The sequence below is a fragment of the Acipenser ruthenus genome, chromosome 1, assembly GCF_902713425.1.
Source record: "Acipenser ruthenus chromosome 1, fAciRut3.2 maternal haplotype, whole genome shotgun sequence".
In the NCBI taxonomy this organism is placed as follows: domain Eukaryota; kingdom Metazoa; phylum Chordata; class Actinopteri; order Acipenseriformes; family Acipenseridae; genus Acipenser; species Acipenser ruthenus.
Genome location: NC_081189.1, coordinates 76,663,711 through 76,686,284, shown reverse-complemented (window position 1 = coordinate 76,686,284; position 22,574 = coordinate 76,663,711). Strand labels below are relative to the sequence as shown.

At 41.6% G+C, this 22,574-nt stretch overlaps 2 protein-coding genes across 2 annotated transcripts; one reads left to right on the top strand and one right to left on the bottom strand.

Moving 5' to 3' along the window:
• Window positions 1-391: 391 nt before the first annotated feature.
• On the bottom strand, window positions 392-15,113 carry LOC117420548 (TBC1 domain family member 2A-like; the record flags this gene model as incomplete). The annotated part of the gene is made up of 7 exons (XM_059021164.1): window positions 392-3,427; window positions 5,146-5,331; window positions 5,856-5,976; window positions 7,029-7,529; window positions 9,689-9,861; window positions 12,167-12,277; window positions 14,658-15,113. Coding segments are annotated over 7 exons (1,572 nt in total), but the record flags the coding sequence as incomplete, so codon positions are not given.
• Window positions 15,114-17,049: 1,936 nt separating this feature from the next.
• LOC131737921 (zinc finger protein 446-like) lies at window positions 17,050-22,255 on the top strand. The gene is made up of 2 exons (XM_059029975.1): window positions 17,050-18,169; window positions 21,993-22,255. The coding sequence occupies exons 1-2, from the start codon at window positions 17,164-17,166 to the stop codon at window positions 21,998-22,000; spliced, it is 1,014 nt and encodes a 337-aa protein (XP_058885958.1). The 5' UTR covers window positions 17,050-17,163; the 3' UTR covers window positions 22,001-22,255.
• Window positions 22,256-22,574: the final 319 nt, after the last annotated feature.

Below are 22,574 nucleotides of genomic sequence, written 5' to 3'. Positions count from 1 at the left end.
TGCAAGGTTGCACCAATAATCCAATATAGGGGAACAGTGTCTGCAGCAGGGTAAGCGTTCCTACGCATGGGAAGCACGGTCGCAGACCATGCAACTTTGCTCTGCAAAGCACTTCAAGCACAGACGCATGCACAAAGTCCCAGTGACAGCCTTTTGTTACAATATATATTATTAGTGATTGTATTAGAGGCTCATATATCATCATTTGATCCTCGACTACCTTTTTTCTATATGGTCTCCTTTTCCAAACATAGATGAAAAAATTATGATTTTAAAATGTTGACTGCATCAAGATACACAACATAAAAGCTTGGCTGTTGAATAATTAACTGGAATGTCATTGAGTAAAACAGAAATATATTAGGGAAAAGAAATACAGACGTTTCAGCAGTTTAATATTAGTTAATGTTTTTTATTAACATTTATTATCAGTAAACTAAAGGGAGGTATTAACACTGTTGTAGAACAATCCTTTCTGAATTTGCTGTGGGACAAATTAATAAATGAAGTGTTTATCCACTGCAAATGTTATTACTGTATTTATATAAACCTTTATAGAAACAAAAGAGAAATATTTTCAGTAGAATAAGATTTTGTTTAACAAATCTAAAACAACACAATGATAATACCAGTATTTGATGTTTTTCAGTTCAAATACCTTACACAAAGGATGCAAAAAATGCACACCATTTCATCAAAAAACAAGTTCTGTTATATTACAGCAGAGAAAATGCCTTGAAAAGGGCTCATCTCAGCCAGTTAAAGTATGTTCTGGGTTTCACAGTTTAACCTTGTGAGGAGAGTGACACTGGTAATATATAAGTGCTTGTGCCGTAATACTTTCCTAAAATAATAATTCACTTTGAGAGACTTTGACTATAGTTCAGATTGCCATCACATTATAAAACAGCAATACAAAAATGAACGCCTAAATATTAGAAATGTTCTCGTTAATTCTCCCTATTGTGCAATAATACGTACATAAAAAATCCAATCAAATATCATAATATACAAATACAGAATACAAATATGTTCTAAATGTTTTACATGTATGTGTTTAGTCTTTGACCAGGTAATCAACCTGGCAACACCTGAGAAAATAAAGGCAGCTTGTATTGGTTGCCAACAGGCCCTTATACAGTGATTCGAGTGAAAAAGACAACCCATTCTTCACAAAAATAATTTATTTTAACACATTTTTCCATTATTCTTATTTTTTGTTTTAGCTTTTCTCTTCACATTTTTTAGTAAAGAAAAAAGCACAAACAAAATCTCAACGTGTTTCGACAGAGTCTTAATCATGAGTAAACTTAATTTGATACAGAGGAACACCCCTTTTTTTTTTTTACACTCAATTCTCCACAGGCGATTAATCACCTTTACGTCACAAACCTTCAATTGACAATCAGAACAATCAAAAACAACTGAAATTAGGTACAGAAATGACAACAGAAGGCAGAAGACCATACTTTTTATATTATTTTAAACACTCAATCTGTACGTCAACACAAAACTTTTCATACCACTAAATATTCTTTTACTAAGTTACTTTTTTCTTTTTACTCTGCAACTTGAATAATGAACAGAGGTATATACTGTATACATACAAACATACATTCTACAAAAAATACCCATATTTAAAGTCTTCATTAAGGCCATGTGGTGGAACAGAATTAAAAAAAATATCACAAAAGTTTCCCTTCTCAAGAGTTGTTTGTCAACTGAGCCATCTCTTAAAAGGTGATTAATCACCTGTGGAAAATTGAGTGTATAAAAAAGGGGTGTTCCTCTGTATCAAATTAAGTCTACTCATGAATAAGACGAAACGCGTTGAGATTTTGTTTGTGCATTTTTGTTTTCTAAAAAAATATTTGAAGAGAAAAGCTAAAATAAAAAATAAGAATAATGGGAACAATCTGTTAAAATTGGTTAAAATTCAGCGCAATAGACAATGCAGCCATGCTCCAGTCACAAAAGCTATCCCTACTATCAACACATTAATATCCATAATTCTATTTATTTAACAGTTGGCATTTAAAAACTTTAGACACGAAGTTGTTACATGTCTTGCATCCCTAAAAAATTAAAAAATAAACATTTTTAAAATCATTACTGAATTAAACATTTTACCAGCGTTGAAAAATCTATATGTAGCGACCAATTATATATATATATATATATATTATATATATATACACACACACAGTATATATAGCACTGTATTCATCCTATTTTTTCCTTTTCAAGCTCAAGTAAAAAACGTTTGTGTTTTTGCTTTTGTCACTTAGTTTAGGTTTATCAGAGGTACATGAATTAAAACTGTACCTCTAAACCTAAGTGAATTCATGCAAATCATGAAGGATTGCCATACAATTTAACATAATTAAACAAAGCAACGTCTTCCTCTTAACTTAGCAATAACTGAACTATGCAATTTACAGGAATATAAACAAACAACCAATGCATAAAATAAGTTTATTTCAGAGATAGTCTCGTTTAGAAAATCTGGAACCTGGTTGCCGGTCTGAAAAGTAACTGGAATCTCTGTACTTGTTCAGATTAGCCTGGCCTAAATTAATCACATTTCAAGACATTAATTTTCAAGATCTCCAATGAGTTTGTTTTCTTGGGAAACTACAAAATAATTAATTTACTGAACTGATCTGAGTGGAATGGAACTGCTGATTGAAGAAATTCAGAGACTGACAGATGATAATTATAGTAAAAGGCTGTTTTATGAGATAAGAAACAGGTTTATCCTTTGTGCCAATTGTGCTGCACTGTGTGTTGGTTTTGTGTTTGTGGAAGCCGAGGGCTTAGGACCACCATACTCCTTTCATGTGACTTAAACTGGATTTGAAGTCAAGCATTCAGAGATGTAGTGTGTGTGTGTATTACCAACACACCTATTTCCATTAATATTCTGCATTTTGACAGGTTTGGTAAACTTAATTTGTTGACTCTAAAACAAGTATGTCGGTACATCATGCGCCATTACAAAATAAGAGCCGAACTGTACATATAAAAATGTAAGTCTGACATACCTATATACTCAACAACAGACAAAGGATAACAGTTAGATGTATGTGTGACATACACAATATGTAAGCCCCACTATATTCCACAGCAGGGAATAATAAGGCAAACAAATTAGTTTAAATAGTATCAGTGATGTGTAATTTTTCAATAACGTCAGGACATGTGATGCAAGCTAACTGCAGTCTGTATTACTTCTTCGTCTTTGCTGACAGCAGTGTCCAGGTCCTTGTCTTTGCGCTCCACTTGTTGTTCTTTCACAAACTCCTCCTGTATCCTCTCCAGCTCCTGCAGCTCGGCTGTCAGCCTCTACATGTGAAACTCTCGTCTGTTCTTCAGCAGCTTCATAGGGAAGGGATTCATATCATTAAATGCTATGTTCATTAGTTTCCTAAAGACAGAAGATACAGAGAAAACAAAATGCCACTGATGAAACAACTGCAAAGTTAAAAGGACCTGGTGACTCTGCATTTTTCCCTTTCAAAAAATACATAAATAAATAAATAACAAAATATGGGCCTGCCAAAATTAAATTCATAAAAAGACAAAAAGACAAACATACACACTTGAGAAACAATGCACAGTTCTAACAGGAACAAAAAATGTAAGTCTGACATACAAAGTTGTTGCTTGCTAATTTTCTAACATAATTGTTTAGAGATTGAACCCATTAACTTCTACAGTGTATCAATCTTCAGGTGGTCCAAATCAGTCAATGGCCCCCTGTCTCTGCACAGCCGGCACTGCCTGGATTCTTGTCTAATACTGAAGCAGGAATGGCTGCATCTAAATGAATGTGTTTGTATTTGAGGTTTAGTGGCTGGGCAGAGGAGAAACATGGTGATTGAATCAATAATTCCAATGAAAAGGCTTTGAGAACTAAATGGAAACATATTTCTGCTGCTTTACAGTCATTGTGAGAAAGCTCTGCCAAATTATTATCATATAATCCCAGTTATTTCACTGAAAATCAAGAGAAAGCAGACTGATTGATCCAGTTCCGTGCTACAGTATAACAGAAAATAAATGTTTTCAGTAAATAAAAGGCAACAGAACCTTGGAATTATTCATCCTTAGGATAACTTATTTTTACTACTAAGACCTAATGGCAAGAAAATTCTGTTTTTAATAGGATCTTAAATGGCTGGTTTCACAAACTACAATTAGCACTAATTTTGGACTACCTTACCTAAGATAACAATAGGTAGTCCAGGATTAGTGCTAATTGACCTACCAGTTAAATTGTTCAACACTTTAATAATCTGCTTGCAAACTGTTCATTAAACAGCTATACATACAGTACATCTGTTTTCTAAGCTGCAAAGAGGACATTATGTGGGTCTGTGAGGTGGGGGCTCCATTACCTGTAGGAAGTGAATGGTAAAGAAAGACTTACGGTTTCATAGTGGATGCATGGTAAAGCTCAGTAAACTGCAAAATCACTGTTCACATTTACCATCATCAAAATGGTATAAGACAGTTTACTGAAATCACTAACTTTACTAGTGGTTAAAAGTGAGTGAGATGAGTGTGAACTGTTTATACAGTCTGTGATTGACAGCAACTGGTCTGATGCGTCTGCTGTACATTATCATCATCCTCATTCTGCCTCACTTGCCATCAGAGATAGTTTTGGTGAAAAAACTGAGGTATTGGTAGATTTCCAGATTGTCGTGAATTTTTTGAATGTCCTCTTCATTGTACTTAAAGAGGGCCAGTGCACAGCGAAATATCACATGGAAACAGAAAGAAGGAAATACTGTTCAGGTTAAAAAAGAAGGATACTTTCGCTCATCAAGTCGTCACTGGACTGAGCCCTTTTATAATTAATTATATTTTACTTATTTCCATGTTTTTCATTTTTACTCTCTATAACTCTCTAAAATGTCATTACTATAATTTAAAATAATTGGATAAGCTGTTACAATGTATATGTGACATACTGTGCACATGTTTGCAAGTTAAGACAATTTTTCTCAACAATTTGTGCTGAAAAATGTATTAAGCACGTTTCAACACAGTTGGGTAAGTGTGGGTGGTGTGGGTGGTGTGGGTGGTGTTGGGGGGTGGGTATTAAAGGATCAATTACTAACACAGCCGGCGCTGTACCTTTGTGCCCTCATAGAGGAAAGCGTCCCACACTCTGAGCAGGATGTCGCTGACCAGACTTTCCACGAAGACCACCAGGAACCAGTTGAAGGTGATGAGGGAATGATCGATGCTGTGCTCCTTGAAGTGGGCCGTCAGGCGAGGCATCTTCTCAGCAAGAAAGTCACGGAACACCCTCTGATCAGCCTGCAAGGAACAAAGAGCTCTGCTTAGAGCAGCAGGAGTTGCTCAGCTGTTAGAACAAATAGGGACTATGACTGCCTGAATTAGCACATCCACAGTACTTACTGGTGAAGCAAAGGGGATAGCATTAAAACTCAGCTATAGGCTGACGAGCAATGTCACAAATATTTTAACATTTTCTTAGCAATAACGGAGAGACATGGACAAATTAGCCAATTTCCATAACAGGTGCCTTTGGAAAATAGGCAAAAACTGGTCAAACAAAATCTCAAATAAAGACCTCCACGAGAAGACCAAATCATCACAGATACAAAAAGAAGAAGACTGAGGTGTATAGGCCACGTACTCAGGATGGAACAAACCCATATCCAGAAGGTAGCTCTACAATGGATACCGCAAGGGAAAAGAAAATGAGGCAGAGAAAGTTGCCTCAGATCGAGAGGTGGCAAGGGCTTGTTGCATCCTTGTGTCCCTGGAGGGAAGAAGAGGGTTCACTGATTTGAAATCAGTTGTTGTACATACTGTACCTGAGAGGCAGTGAGGGTTTTGCTGTAGTAGTCTTGTGGCATTATGATTTCAACAACAGCCACCAGACACCAGAAGGCATCCTCTTCATCCTTCAGAACTAAAAGTGCAATAGCTGCCAACCTACAAGAGGAAACACACACACACCACATGACTCCACTGGAAGTGTGCTGCTAATATTCAGAAGAAAAGGGGGACACATAGGTGTGCCAAGCCACATTTCTACACATTTTAGGCCCTATTTTGAAATAAATTTTCAGAGGAATTTGATGTATGAAACTAGCAAGAAATTATGTAAATCATACACTTATTTGTATTTATTATTATTTTATTTCTTAGCAGACACCCTTATCCAGGGTGACTTACAGTCGTAGACAAATATACATTTCAATAATCAGTATAAGTATTAATACGATTACGATTCAATAACGGAACAGATAACAGTGTCAGTGATAGTTACATCAGGATATAATTAAATACAAAATACTACAGATTAAATGACACTCGACAGATTACAGTACTCTAAAGTACAGGGTTAAATGCAGTAAAATAGGGAGCAGATAAGAGCAAGTAAAGTGCATTTAAGGAAGAGTGATAAGTGTCTAGATGGAAAAGGGGAGTTTCTACAGGTGCTGTCTGAAGAGGTGAGTCTTGAGGAGGCGCCGGAATTATTTTTAATCTGCCTGAATATGGCCACTCGTGCTTTCCACCACAGTTGTCTTTACAGTTGTGTAGAATATTAAAGAACATATCTGGGCCAGTATATTTGTGATTCCAGAAAAAGATATATCGTACAGGGGAGGGATGAGTAGCTAAGAATACACATCACAGTTAACAACCACTAGGTGTCATAATTTCTCAAATCAATAAATAAACACTGTTTGCATGTGTATTCTTATTGCTATTTATAATACAACAACACATTGCTCTAGTATAGTGTCCTGGCATAGCTACCTCCAACGAAGTGCTCTAAAATGTTAAACACCGGTAATGCTGCCATTACCTGTGGCTCTGCTTACCGGTAATAGGCATTATTCTCTGTTTTAGAAAAGGATAAGTTATGCTAGTCCATGTCCAAGAAGTACAAGAAAGTGTTTTGTCTTTTTTGGCAACACCTTTTACTACTTAAAATGAGCGAATGGCATTAAGAACTTTCAATACAAAAGGTACAGTACCGGTTGAGGCCCTGGCAGTAGCCGATGGTGGGGTTTTGCCAGGAGAAGGCTAGCAGAATGCGCTGCAGCTTTTGGACTGCGTCGGAGGTGGGCGAGGAGAAGTGCTTATTGCTGGTGAGGGTGCGGTGCAGGTCCAGCTTGATCTGCCACGAGGCCGGGTGCTCCGACACCTCGCAGTGCTTCCTCAGCTCCTGGTAGCGATTGGGATTCCGCTTCCTATAGACCTGCATCCGTGTCCTCACGATCCAGCGCCACACCTGCTCCCGGTACTCCACAGGGATCCCACACCGGATCAGGCCCTTCAGCTCCGGGGAGGGAGCCAGCTGGTCCAAGGGACAGCTGGCCAGGTAGTTAGCCCACCTGGTCCGCAAAGGCTTGTCCTCCATCTCATTGTTGCGCAGGTTGTTGGAACGGATCTCCAGGGCCTGGATTTTGGCCAGGAGCTTCACGTCCTCTACTTCATAATCAGGAATGGTCTTGAATCCATAGTCGTCGTACTCACTGGGAAGGAACAGAAAGTTAAACAAGGATGTTGGTAACATGCAGTATTCACATATTCCCTAAATTATCATACAACATTGTATAGTAGGTGCATGGCTCCAGGTTTTTGTGATTTAGTTATGTGTAATGAACCTCTATGTTAAGTTGTACTGTTATATTTCTAATCAGTCCCCTCTGCCAGCATATTCCTCCCCATCGCTGCAGGAGAGCATTGAGTTAGTTAGTTGAGTTGGAACAGTTGGCGGAGAGAGACAGAGGGAGAGAAGGGAGTGGGCTGAAGTTTGACGGTTAGGAGGAGGTAAATGTGTTTGGAAGCCAGTACAAGAACCAGGAAAGGGTTATGTGTAAATGGTATATGTGCCTGAAACTAACCTGCCTAGGGTTATGTATAAGGCCCTGTGTAAATCGAGATTTCACGAACTGCGCAGAAATTGCGAACTTAGCCAAATACCGTGATTTTTTCAATATTCTTATAATTATTATTTGTATTTCATACGATGGAGGTAAGCTATTCTGTATGTCCTGCAATGTTACTGCAAATCATCTCTTGACAGGCATTTAGATTCAAGTATTCACTGAAAGAGAAAGGCGGAAATCCAAGAAACCAAAAACATGAACTTCCATGTTCCAAAAGTCCACTGAAAACCGTGAAGCACGAAACACATTAAATTTTGACCTGACAGGGATGTTTGTTTGCGCAAATATCCCTCTTGAAAAACTGGACAACCAAAAGTTACGTAATTTCTTCATACTGAGTGTAGCAAATGGTGGAGTGATTCCTTCATCAGCCCAGCTGAGACTTACTTACCTAAAGTTGCCGACTATCACAAACAGGAGATTATGGAATTAGTAAAACAGTCTGGTTGCTTGTCAATGGTCACTGACAAGTCGACTGATGCCCAATAGCAATATGTGTTTCACATTGTATTTGTTTTGCAGGGCCTAAATGGTGAACATGCATCTGACATAGAACTGAAAGCTGTCCTTGCAGATACACTTTACCTACAGGCTGTTAATGACAACACCGTTTCACAAGCTATTGTAAAGTGCTTGAATAACTTTGACGTTGATTTTGAAGATGTCAGTGCATTTATCAATCTATTTGCTGTATAAAAAAATAATAATAATCTGTACACATAATTTATAAAATAGTTCTGTGCACAATCTGCAAAATACGACACTTTACCTGTGATACTGCCTTGAATTAAAAAAAAAAAAACACACACACTATTTTCACAGGGCCTTATGTATGAACAAAGGATCCTGGAGTTTTCTAAATAAGCTGTAGACTTGCTGCAGCCTCTGACTGCTTTTTGGGCATATATACACCTTCACTGCCTAACATCAACCCTTATATATGGTCCTGGAATTGCAGTGTTTATTGACGCACATTGCTCTTTATGTGGTTGGTTAGGGAGCAGTTCAATGTCAATCCAATCTTTGACCTTTCTTTTTGCCTGCTAAGGTGTGCAGTGGTATTGTGATGTGGATTACTATACAGTTAACAGCAAGCTCATTTCAGCTGCTTGCATCAATCGCTCGAACAGCAGAACAAACATTTTCTGTTCAATTTACAATCAATACTATTCAATCTGAGTTCCTGTGCAGCTGTTAAGACTACAGTAAACTCTACGAAAGGAATTTCTATAATATTGACAAAAACAAACTGAGAAAATAATCATGAAAAATAGGAAGTGCATATAATTTGCGCTTCTGTTCTAAACAGACCATGCAACAAAACAAAAAGATTTTTTGTTTTGTTTTGTTTTAAAGAAGTGACATAAACAAAATACATATTTTTTTCAATTATTAAATTATCACATTAAAAGAGCAGGGCACATGACATAGACAGCAAAGCCCAGAAACTACTGTAAGTTCCAGCTCTTTTTTGGCTTTTCATTTGCGCACCTATTAGATCACAATTGCAACAAACCAACATTAACATTTTGATCCTTTGCTTGTTTTGGTATTTCAGGTCGGGATATGAGGGTATTATATGAAAATGGAACTGGTGTAGCTTGCAATCACATCATCAGTTTAGCAATAGAATTGCATTTTAAATATTTGAATATACTTAGTAACAAAAAAACAAGAAAGTAGCCGGGGGAAAAAAGTTTTCGCTGTGAAACCCCGGTATGGAAATGTCAGTACTGTCTTACCTGACAGGGTTGAGTTTAAAGACATCCTTCTTGTCTCCCTGCAGTGCGTCCTCAATGAGCCTTTTCACCATCTCCTGCTGACTGCTGTCCAGCCCTTTGCTCTCCTGCAGCCTGCACAGCATGACCAGGTACTTGCTCTCAATCTGGCAGCTTTTGGCCTCCAGGTAGGCACACTGCAACACAAAAGAGAGGTTTAGGGTTAGGATTAAAACAAAACCCAGCAGCTGGTGAAAGCAATAACCCTCCCACAACCTCCCACTCATTTCCAAGATAGGGCAGTCCAAAGGCAGAGGGTTTCTACACCATGTTACTTTTTAACTGGGTTGAACTTGTTTATTAAAATGTAAAAATGAACCTAGTACATTTCCAAATAACTAATTTTACAGTTCTGATGGAGCCATTCCAATTATAATCTTGCTTCTGCTCCTTAAATTAATTTTATTTAAAAATCCTCTTCGCTGCAGTGTTCACTTGTTCCCTTGTGCTGCTTATATTAATTACAAACTGCTATTTCCTACAGTGCAATATGTGTGTCACCCGAGTGCTTATGGACACTGTGGCTGTGAAGGGTCATTTCTTTGAAAGTTAAACTGTTGTGTACAATACATGTTTTTTTTCAATTACGATTCGGAAATCAAAGCGTTTATGTTTTTAGCAATTTTAGCAGTTTTAGCATAACCTGCAACTGAAAATATATTTATTTATTTATTTTTACAATTTTTGCTTTAAACCAGAGTCACCCTGGTATCAAATGTGATACCTATTAATTCAAGTGCTCCCAGAAATCCTGAAACAACTCTACTGTAGTACAATAGTTTTTCATGTCACAAAAATGGTCTGATTCTAAATATATCTAAAATAATTTAAAACCATTGCCAATCAGACCAGATAGATAAAACATCTAATTTGCTGCAATCATACCAGCCAGTAGCTGTTTCATTGCACAGTGCACTCAGGGGATATCACTATATGGAGCCATGACGCAGGCACTAGGACAGATCAAGCACTGATACAGAAACAGCTACAACTTGACCCACCCCAAAGAACACATTGGGGCCAACAAGATTAAACATGAATTTAATTTGCAAACCAGGCATTTGTGTTTTTGTGAACAGTGCCCTACATTCACAGCACTGTACTTGTATTTAGAATTCACTACATATCTTTCCAATTTGCTTTCTGCATCTAGAGGAGACCTAGATTTGGAGATGAAAGGGAAACACCCCAATCAGTCTGATCTGTTCATTCTGGGAGACTGGAGCTGGCTCAGTTGCTAACTTCTCTGTGGTTTTAATTAGTAATGCATGAACACACCCGAGGTTGCTGACCAGGCTAACAGCCAGCCATTCAGAACTACTATGACAGTCAACTAAGAAGAAGAAACAAGGAGTGAAACCTACCAGAAGTACAAAGAAAATTATAAAAATAAGGGAAGTACAGTATAAAATGAAAAAAGAAACCACAAATTACTAAAGAGAAACATAACAGAGGAAGTATCTCTGCAAAAAAAGCAAATAATTGACCAAAAATACTGACTGCCTATGTCTTTATTTATGCAGATACTAGACTACAATAACAAGGTAAGAAGTTATGTGGAGGAGTGGTTAGGGCTCTGGACTCTTGACCCAAGGGTCGTGGATTCAATCCCAGGTGGGGAACACTGCTGCTGTAACCTTGAGCAAGGTACTTTACCTAGATTGCTCCAGTAAAAACCCAATTGTATAAATGGGTAACTGTATGTAAAAATAATGTGATATCTTGTAACAATTGTAAGTCGCCCTAGATAAGGGTATCTGCTAAGAAATAAATAATAATAATAATAATAAAAGTATATTAATAAACATGGTAAACCCAGGTAAATTATTATAAATGCATTGTATAACCATTGTAAAAGCATGGGTAAAACTGCAGAAATACTGTGGTTAAACAGGAGGCCAAAGGAATGCTTTAAACTTTTAAAAAGTCACCAGGATGTGAAAATGATACAAAGTGAATCTAAAGTTGTTTTTTTTATTTTGTTTTGTTTTTTGCGTTAGACTGTGTAAGAATAGTGCCCAGTAGGTCACCAGCTTGCGTCACTACATTAGAACCACTTGCAATCCATGTGTCACTAAGCAGTTTGCTTTATCATAATGTACCAGCATGCTAGTTGTTCTTTAATTTACTTTGGCTTCTTAGTGCAGACAGAGATGTCTCTAGGTGAAATCACAGATCTCATGGTGATTTGTGGTTAAAGCTATAAGAAAAAAGAAATAAACGAAACTCATTACTATTACTATTAATCTAGGGCCTAGGCTATAAAAGCTGAAAATAAGATGTTTAGTATTAAATAAAGTCACTTATATATTAGCCTTACACAGTGACGATACTGCATTAAAGACTTGTAGGTAAGGATAATATATTTTTTGAACATATATGTTTTTTCACAATGGTTAAATGGGTACAGATCTGTCACACAGCAAGCTGTAAAGCACATACCTTCATCAGGAGGCCCTTCTCCTCTTCTGAACTGTTCCTCCACAGCTTAGTAAGCTGGTAGACTTCAGAGTTGAGGAACTTGTTTTGGATCTTGTGCGCCTCTATATCGTCCTAGTAAACACAGTAAAAGAATGAAATCAGAACACAATCTGTGGTTGTACTTAAAACATTTCTACTGTGAGCTCTACTTATTAAGAGCACAGGTTTGACCTAGTCCTGACTGATCACTGCTTTTCTTTGCTTTCATAATTGTACTCATTTGTACCCTATAAAACACTGTTTGAAAATCGCTGGGATATGTAAAAAAAAGTGTGGCTAACTAATGTCAATTAATACACTGTACAAAAACAATATACTTGTTTTGTTCTAATAACAAAGAAATAGAAGAAAAATATAGTTGGCCAACTGATCACGTGTCTGGAATTATTATTTGACTTTATATTAGTGGATTTAAGTTTTGCTAATAAGCAGATAACTGGTCTCCTAACTTTTATCAGAGAGCAGTGTACCCCCTCATGCCTAGTAGCCTGGGGTTACACAGGGATCTTTTTTTTTTATACAGTATGTTTATGTTATTATAATCATTTTTGCTGTTCATTGTAACATCACATCAACACTGTGCAGGCCTGACCTATACAGTACAAAATCACAGTAACGTGATACAAAGTACAGTCGAACCTGTCGTATCTGATCCTGTAAGATATGACACCATCATTACCCAATGGACCTGTGCCATGTGTGACTTACATATGCTGCTACCAACTGAATGGTACTGATGGAAACTGACCAATGCACATTTTATTATGGGTCTAAAACAGTAAATTCAGCTCTTAGCAGGTCAGAATTTGTACACGCTGTCACTTCACATAACTGCCCAGTTTAAACATAGTAAATAAAAGAAAAGTAAAGGATTCATAAAATTACAGTACTGTTAAAAAGCGTGCATCCTTGTTGTTGTTTATGTCTCAGGTTAACACACACACAATGTAAAAAAACCTGTCAGATTACTTTGGCATACACTGAGAAAGCACGTTAAGAACTGTTTGGAATGGTGTTTTGTAAACTGAGAAATACTGTACTTCAGTGCTTGTGCAGTCATTGTCACAGATTTTTTTGTATAGTATACATGCTGTTGGAAAACATGGAACAAGTATTGAATAGCAGTTTGCTACGCATGAGGAACGACAGGGCTGTATTCATGTTATTTTTCTGAAAAGTGATTTAACATTGGATAGAAAAAACTGTTAGTTCCAAAAATGCAAGCACTGCTGTAATAGATGAAGGCTGGCTGTATACTCTGGGTATATAGATACTTGCACTGCATTGACTCAGAGCAAGCAAGAAATAATAGCAGCTTCATTGAGCAATGGATGGTAGCAGAGAGCTGAGAAAAACACCAAGTTAACGTATATTTAACTATATTTAAACAACCGCACATTAGAAGTAAATTGAAGGCAATATGGTAGAGAAGTTACCCTGAAGTCATGACAACTGAAAAGGATTATTTTGTGTCAAAGCAAATGACTGGCCAGCAGCACAAGGTTGTACAAACAAGTCCTTTGACCTCCAGCCCTGACATGAAAGACGTTTTCCCTTCGGGGAGTCCACTGTGGGGTATAAAACTAATTAAACAGGTTTTTGCTTAGAATATACAGCTGGTTTATGAGGGGGTCATAAAGCTAGTCTTCAGGGGGATCTGGAAGGAGCCAGACACTTCAAAGGGGCTGATAAGAGATTTGTAGATTTGTATAAACTAATCCTTTTTCCTGATTGGAGTGCACATGGTACATAGTGACCAGAATAATGCATTGTCCCTTTGCCATTGGTTGAGTGTTACAGGAAGAGGAGGAGAGAGACACCTATGCAGAAGGGTATTTAATGTCATGTAAAAGATGTAACAACTGGTAATCGGTTCTATACTTGGACTGGTTTCCCTGCATGTATGAAATAAACTTAACACTGATTAAGAAATGGCGTCTCTGCAGTTTCTTAAGAAACATCGATACTCACGTTTTAAGTTACATCACATGCTGTGTCGTACTTTGGTGTTTTAGGCACACTGATGTACCTGACGTTGTTCATTTATAATGCCTCGACGTTAATAAAGAAACTACAATATACTAAAACGACTTCCTCTGAGATACAATATTAGTATATATTCGCTGGACCCCTGGACCGGTTCTACTATAAATGAATCATCCTTAGACTGGAGTGACAAACAGTAATTGTGTGTCTGCTCCAATGCTAATAAAAGCTAGTTAAGATGTCATGTTTGTAATGCTTATTGGATGCAGAGAAGGTGCAGAATACCGTATGCGACACCCCAGCAGTGAAAACATGGATCACTTACTTTACTGCTTTTTCACATCATGCAGGATTACATGGTGGTCAAACAAAACCAAAAAAAAGAGTGTGGTTTTATCCGTGTTTCTTGAAACAAGAGTTGATGTACTTCCCATGGCTGTAATGTAAAAGTAACTTTTAAAATAACCTTGAGGTGCTCAATCTTCTCCTGCAGCCTGCAGAAGGTATCTGTGCCCATGGAGTTGGCTACGGTACGCTGGGGGTCAGCCATGCAGGCGGCCACCTGCTCGGAGAGCTTGAGGATGACTTCCTGCTTGGCGTTGTTCTTCTCCATCATGAGCTGCACGTGCTGCTGCAGCTCATTCACTTGGCAGTCCTGCATGGCCAGCCGCTGCTCCAGCTCCTCCTTGTCTTTGAGCAGGGCCTCCAGGCGGCCGTCCAGGTCCGCGATACACCTCTCTTTGTGCCGCACCAGTTCCAGCCGCTCCTGCTCCCCTGCTGCTGCCAGGAACTGTTTGCTGGTCCTCTTCTGAGCTTCATGAGCTGTGTTGGAGGTTCCTGTAAATAAATTATACTGTAGGTGGTCCCTGAATAATGCACCTGTACTTTCTTTGTAATCTGAACCAGGTGGGATCAGACCTGTTCAGATTAGTGATTTGTTTGGAGTACTCATATTAAACTGTACCATACTAAAAATGCCTGGTATAGTATTTGTTTTAGGTTTTTGATTCTTGCATTTCCTGAAAAATCTGTAATATCCCTTTGAATAAAAAAATACTGTTTTACTTATCATATAAGAACAGCTGTTAACATCATGCATTTAATTACAGTTATGGCTACAGGTAAATTCAAACTATTGGGCCTCGGATTAGAATAGTCTACTGTACAATGCAATTTTCCCTAAAAAACAGCCTGTTACAGTATTTATTAGTAGTGCATATGAGAAAAGGCTCTGAAGCTCTGCCCTATATTATACGTCAACGGCCTTAAAACCAATTATCAGACATTATTATTATTACTATTTTGTTTATTTTGCAGACACCTTTATCCAAGGCGACTTACAGAGACTAGGGTGTGTGAACTATACATCAGCTGCAGAGTCACTTACAACAACGTCCCACCTGAAAGACGGAGCATAAGGAGGTTAAGTGACTTGCTCAGGGTCACACAGTGAGTCAGTGGCTGAACTGGAATCTGAGCCGGGGACCTCCTGATTACAAGCCCTTTTCTTTAACCATTGGACCACACAGCCTACTATTTCAATAACAATGTCCTTTTTTTAACCAATTATAAAAGATGAATTCAGTGAAGTGTTTTTAGAAAAGACCAGCAAAATGACTGAAAATTCTGCACACTGCCTGCTGGTGGTCATTTTTCAAACCATTCAGGAGATCAGCTTAACTTGTGTGTTTTTAACAGGCTCAAAAAAGACCTTGTTTTTGCAGCTCTGTACTTTGTACTCTGAAAGAAGAAAACAATGATAATGCAATAAAAGTACCAAACACTGGAAATACTGTCCCAGTATTACAATAATAATGAGCAATGGTGTCTTGTAAAGTGGTTTCATAAGGTCCAGGATAACCGTGTCTTTAATCAAGACACAAAAACTAATGATAAAATAAGTCAAAATGCACATGCACAATAAATTCTGTGCACAAATAAAGATTGTGTCTGTTGGTCTAATTTTAGATCAAATATACAGTTAGCTACAAACTCTTGCATGTTGCAGATCAGGTGCATTTGAGCACCGCCTTAAAAGTCGTATGGGTTACTAACAGGAAACAAGAAGGCGTCGATGCAAGATTAAAGTTTATGTTTGGGAAGCAATAAAATATGCTCATTGAAGCTCATAAAAATGTAAAAGGAAGTTTTGTGACCATACAGGCAAAAATGTAAGCTGTCTTTTTATCATCATAAGATACAGAGGAGTGTGACAGAAATACAATGAGTTCTGGTGATAAATCTTCCTCCCGACCTGTGAGGGCGCTAAAGAACGGGAGGAGAAGTATCTGGAAGGGCTGGCCTGACAGTTCGTTTCCGGGACCGGAAAGTGGGTCAGCCTGGAAGGAAGCGAGACTCTGTTGTAAGACCGTATTGATTTGACAGGTAAACAAGGGGCAGCTGCAAGTAATAAGGCAGCTGCAACCGTTTACCTAGATATCATGCGGGATTACATATAGGGGCCAGGGTAACGCTGTTCTTTTCCTTCGTTTGGGTTAAGCCAAGGACCGAGAAGGACGTAATCCCTGTATTACTCTGCAAAGAGTTGTGTGTGTGTGGGTTTGTGTTTGTTCGTCTCTGTAAACTAACTGTCTGTGTCTTTTAAAATCACTAGACAGCTAAACGCACATCCGGAGCTGTCGCCTTGGGCCAGCACAAGCCGGATCACCACTTCACGAACTGTCACGGAATAAAGTATATTCACGCACCACCATCACGACTGCACGCACCCGAGACGGGTGACCGTGTTTTTGTTTCCTTTATCAGGACTGCAACCTGTGTTCTTCAGCCCCGAGCTTTACACATCGTTGTGTATTGCCGGGGCTTATTATTTGTGTTCACTAGACCAGGACGGAAAATAAAAGCTTATTTTCTGGATTACAGTTGTCTGCCCGTCATTCCTGCACCGCATCACTGCTACACCTGTTCCCCCTACCACCCACTTTGCCACACGTGGTGTCAGAAACGGGATCATGGACCGCAACGCGCTGGCGGAGCTGCTGCAGGCACTGGAGAGCAGACGGGACGCAGAGGAGAGAAGGAGGGAGGAGCGCTATACAGCGCTCATTGAACGGGTAGGACTGGCCGTGGCTGCAGTAGCGACCCCGACGACAATACCGGTGATGTCGCCCCCGAAGGCACGGGCGATGAAGATGTCGGCGGAGGATGACCCGGAGGCGTACTTGGTGGCATTCGAGCGGCTGGCTACCGCGGCGGCTTGGCCGCGGGAGTTCTGGGCCAGCCAGCTGGGACCCTGCCTGATTGGGGAGGCTCAGGCAGCTTACCAGGCTATGAGCGACCAGCACGCCACCGAGTATGACCTAGTGAAGCAGGCTATCCTCCGCCGGCTCAATATTACTACCGAGACCCACCGGGCGCGGTTTCGGGAGTACCGGAGAGCCCCGGAGACACGCCCCAGGGTGGTTGCGGAGAGGTTGTGCGACCACATGGTGCATTGGCTGACCCCCGGGAAGAAGACCGCCCAGCAGATGGGGGAAGCCATTGTGGTAGAACAGTTCTGCCATGTGGTCGGCGCCGAAACCCAGGCGTGGATACGGCGCCACAACCCCGACACCCTGGAGGAGGCGGTCAAATTGGCCGAAGATTTTGAGGACTCCCTGACCTCTGCCCAGATTGGGATCCTGTCCGCCCCTGCCCTTCGAAGCAGCCGCGCTCTCTCTCCCTCTCCTCCAACATCATCACCACCACCCCCCTCGTTCCAGGGACCCAGACCTCCCAGAGCACCGACCCCATTGGGCCCCCTTGCCTCCCCCCCATGGAGACCAAGGTTGGCCCCCAGCTGGGGTAGAGGTGCTGCCCCTGCCCCGTTGCCATACCAGCAGCGGGACAGATTTCTAACCCATGCCCCCTCTGTCCCTCCTATCTGTTTTAGGTGCCACCAGCCGGGACATCTGGCCAGGTCATGCCCCGCTGCCATGGAGTGTGACGTGGCCGCGTGCAATTGGGCACCTGAGACTGGTAAGCGGGGGGAAAATGGTCGGGAGGGGCCTTGTCTGATTAATGTGGTGTTAGGGAATGTGAAAACCCATGCGTTAGTGGACACAGGGTGTGAGCAAACCTTGATTAGGACAGCTCTCCTGGGCGGTGTGTCGTGGCGGCCACGAGGTCAGGTGGCCATCTCCTGTATCCATGGAGACACGGCGGCATACCCCACATTAAAAGTATATTTATCGGTAGGACCGATAAAACGTCACCTTGTAGTCGGGGTGGCGGAAAGGTTGCCACACCCAGTTATTCTGGGCCGAGACTGGCCAAAATTCAAAGAATTGATGAAAGAAATGGCAGTCTCAGCCACACACATAAACGTGGCAGAGAAAAAAAAAAAAAGGAACGAATTGGTGATGTGTTTCCTTTTCACACTGAAATGTTTTCCCCACTTTTCCGTCCTAGAAAAACGAATAAGGAGAGACGGACCGCAAAATGGGAGGGAGCGTTGTTGAGACAAGGCTGGGGTCTGGTGGGAGAGTGCTGCAATGGTAACAAACGCCAGTCGAAGGGAGTGGGAACGCAGTGTGACCGAGAGAGCGAGGTTACTGGACCGACTAGAGCAGATGTTATTCCAGCCCCTCTCAATGTACCGGACCCGTGGTACTCAAGCGCGGACCTAGTGTGGGGCCAACAAAACGACCCGTCACTGGTGCACGCTTGGGGACAGGTCCGGTCCATTGAAGGTAAGGATGTTGACGGCGCTGGGGCGCTAGTATATCCACATTTCAGTATCAAGGGGCAATTACTGTATAGGGTAAACCTAGCCGCGGGCACAGGACAGCCTGTAACACAATTATTGGTTCCCCCGTCTTGTCGGCTGGAGGTCATGAGGCTGGCGCATGATATCCCTTTTGCGGGGCACGTCGGAGCCGAGAAGACGAGGGAGCGGATATTGGCTCGATTCTATTGGGTAGGTCTTCATACTGATGTGTCGAAATATGTAGCCACCTGCCCAGACTGCCAGCGAGTAGCGCCGGGTCGAGTGCGCCCCGCCCCTTTGGTCCCACTGCCGATTATTTCCACTCCTTTCGAGCGCATTGCAATGGACATAGTCGGCCCTTTGCTACCTTCTGACTCCGGGTATACGCACATTTTAGTAGTGGTGGATTATGCAACGCGATACCCGGAGGCAGTTCCATTGAGGTCCACTAGTGCCGCTGCAATAGCCACCGAGTTAGCCCAGATTATGGCCAGAGTAGGGATCCCCAAGGAGATTTTGACCGATCACGGAACTAATTTTTTGTCCAATACGTTACAGCAGGTGTACAAAATATTAAAAATACGTCCCATCAGGACGTCCGTTTATCATCCACAATCGGACGGTCTGGTGGAACGTTTTAATCAGACCTTAAAGTCGATGCTGAGGCGATTTGTAACACAAGAGCAGAAACATTGGGCATCACTTCTCCCCTACCTCCTTTTTGCAGTGAGAGAAGTGCCGCAGAGTTCAACTGGGTTCTCCCCCTTTGAGCTCCTGTACGGCCGGCAGCCTCGCGGCATTATCGACCTGCTGAGAGAGGGGTGAGAGGAGCACAAAGGCTCGTCTAAAAATGTAGTGAAGTATGTGCTCCTACTCAGAGATCGCCTGGATTTGGTCGGTCGTTTGGCCCAAGACAACCTCAGATCGGCTCAGCACCGACAAGAGCAGCATTATAACAAAAATGCACGGATTCGAACCTTTCGACCAGGGGACAAGGTAATGCTGCTACTTCCCTCATCAGAGTCAAAACTGTGTGCTAAATGGCAGGGGCCGTATGAGGTGATTCGGGCTATAGGGAAAGTAAATTATGAAATTAGACAGCCCGATCGCCGGAATGAACGTGAAATTTACCACATTAATTTGTTGAAGCCCTGGCAGGCAAGAGAGGTCTTATTTATAGCCCCAGGCAATATGGAGGATGATTTAGGTCCCTGTCCAGAGACCCCGAGCACAAGAGCGATTTCAATGGGGGAACAATTAGTTCCGGATCAGCAAAGAGAGCTGCGTAAGCTTATTGAGGAGTTCAGCGATGTTTTTTCTGATGTGCCCGGCAGGACGAACTTAGTTGAATATGACATTATCTCTCCCCCAGGTGTCACAGTGCGAGAGAGACCGTACCAGATCCCGGAAAGTCGACGAAGTGGCGTTCGCAAAGAGGTACGGGATATGCTCGAGCTTGGAGTGATTGAACCTTCCAGGAGCGAGTGGTGCAGTCCTATTGTAATAGTGGCTAAGAAGGACGGCACCAACCGCTTCTGCGTAGATTTCAGAAAGGTGAATGCTATTGCCAAGTTCGATGCGTATCCCATGCCTCGGGTCGACGAACTTTTAGACAGACTGGGAAAAGCGAGGTTTATTTCCACTCTGGACCTGACGAAGGGATACTGGCAAATCCCTCTAACCCGCAGCTCCAGAGAGAAAACCGCATTTTCAACACCAGAGGGGCTGTTCCACTTTAAAACCATGCCGTTTGGGCTACATGGTGCGCCCGCTGCCTTTCAGAGACTGATGGACCAGGTTTTACGCCCACATCATGAATATGCAGCAGCGTATATTGATGACGTGGTGATTTACAGCTCCACCTGGCGAGAGCATTTGGCTAGGGTTGCAGCCGTTCTTCAGTCTCTAAGGGCAGCCCGGCTGACAGCTAACTTGAGAAAATGTGCGTTTGCCAAAACAGAGACTCAATATTTGGGATTTGTAATGGGAAATGGAAGGGTGAAACCTGTGGTCACCAAAATCCAGGCTTTGGTTGATGCAGCAATCCCCAAAACCAAGACTCAGGTGAGGTCACTACTGGGCTTAGCCGGTTATTACCGCCGCTTCATCCCCGAGTACGCCACAGTGGTTAACCCGTTAGTCGACCTCACCAAAAAGAGTGCTCCAAATTTAATTAAATGGTCAGCTGAGTGTCAGGGGGCGTTTGATACGATTAAGCGTAAACTTTGCCAGGCCCCCACTCTTATTACCCCAGATTTCACCAAGAGATTCATCCTCCACACCGACGCCTCGGATGTAGGTTTGGGTGCAGTCTTGTCCCAAAAAGTAGCTGGAGTAGAACACCCGATATTGTACCTGAGCAAAAAAATGTTACCTCGGGAGCGTAACTACTCCGTAGTCGAAAAAGAGTGTTTGGCCATTAAATGGGCTACTCACTCTTTACGATACTACCTGCTGGGACACTCATTTGATCTTGTCACAGACCACGCCCCACTCCAGTGGTTAAGCACCATGAAGGACAGCAATGCCCGGATAACTCGGTGGTATCTGGCATTGCAGCCCTTCATGTACCATATGATACACCGTGCGGGGAAAGACCACCAAAATGCGGATTATTTTTCCCGGGAGGGGGGAGCAATGGGAAAGGTAGATTTAGCCGAGTGTTCCTTCGGCTCCACTCTGAGCGGTGGGATATGTGACAGAAATACAATGAGTTCTGGTGATAAATCTTCCTCCCGACCTGTGAGGGCGCTAAAGAACGGGAGGAGAAGTATCTGGAAGGGCTGGCCTGACATCCGGGACCGGAAAGTGGGTCAGCCTGGAAGGAAGCGAGACTCTGTTGTAAGACCGTATTGATTTGACAGGTAAACAAGGGGCAGCTGCAAGTAATAAGGCAGCTGCAACCGTTTACCTAGATATCATGCGGGATTACATATAGGGGCCAGGGTAACGCTGTTCTTTTCCTTCGTTTGGGTTAAGCCAAGGACCGAGAAGGACGTAATCCCTGTATTACTCTGCAAAGAGTTGTGTGTGTGTGGGTTTGTGTTTGTTCGTCTCTGTAAACTAACTGTCTGTGTCTTTTAAAATCACTAGACAGCTAAACGCACATCCGGAGCTGTCGCCTTGGGCCAGCACAAGCCGGATCACCACTTCACGAACTGTCACGGAATAAAGTATATTCACGCACCACCATCACGACTGCACGCACCCGAGACGGGTGACCGTGTTTTTGTTTCCTTTATCAGGACTGCAACCTGTGTTCTTCAGCCCCGAGCTTTACACATCGTTGTGTATTGCCGGGGCTTATTATTTGTGGTCACTAGACCAGGACGGAAAATAAAAGCTTATTTTCTGGATTACAGTTGTCTGCCCGTCATTCCTGCACTGCATCACTGCTACACCTGTTCCCCCTACCACCCACTTTGCCACAAGGAGTCATGAGCGAAAACACAGAATTGCATTCAGGAGCTCTATTGTGACTGTTTAGATCTAGCCCTGCAGAAACAGTCCCTGCACAGGGCACAAAATTACCCTTGACTTCCTGACTCACCCTGCACACCATGCACTCATGCCTTTACCAGCTGAGCCCCTCGAGGGCCCCAGAGATTTTGTATTTTAATACACTTGTACTGTATGTGTTGATGACAAAATAATAAAAAAAATTCTACATTGTAA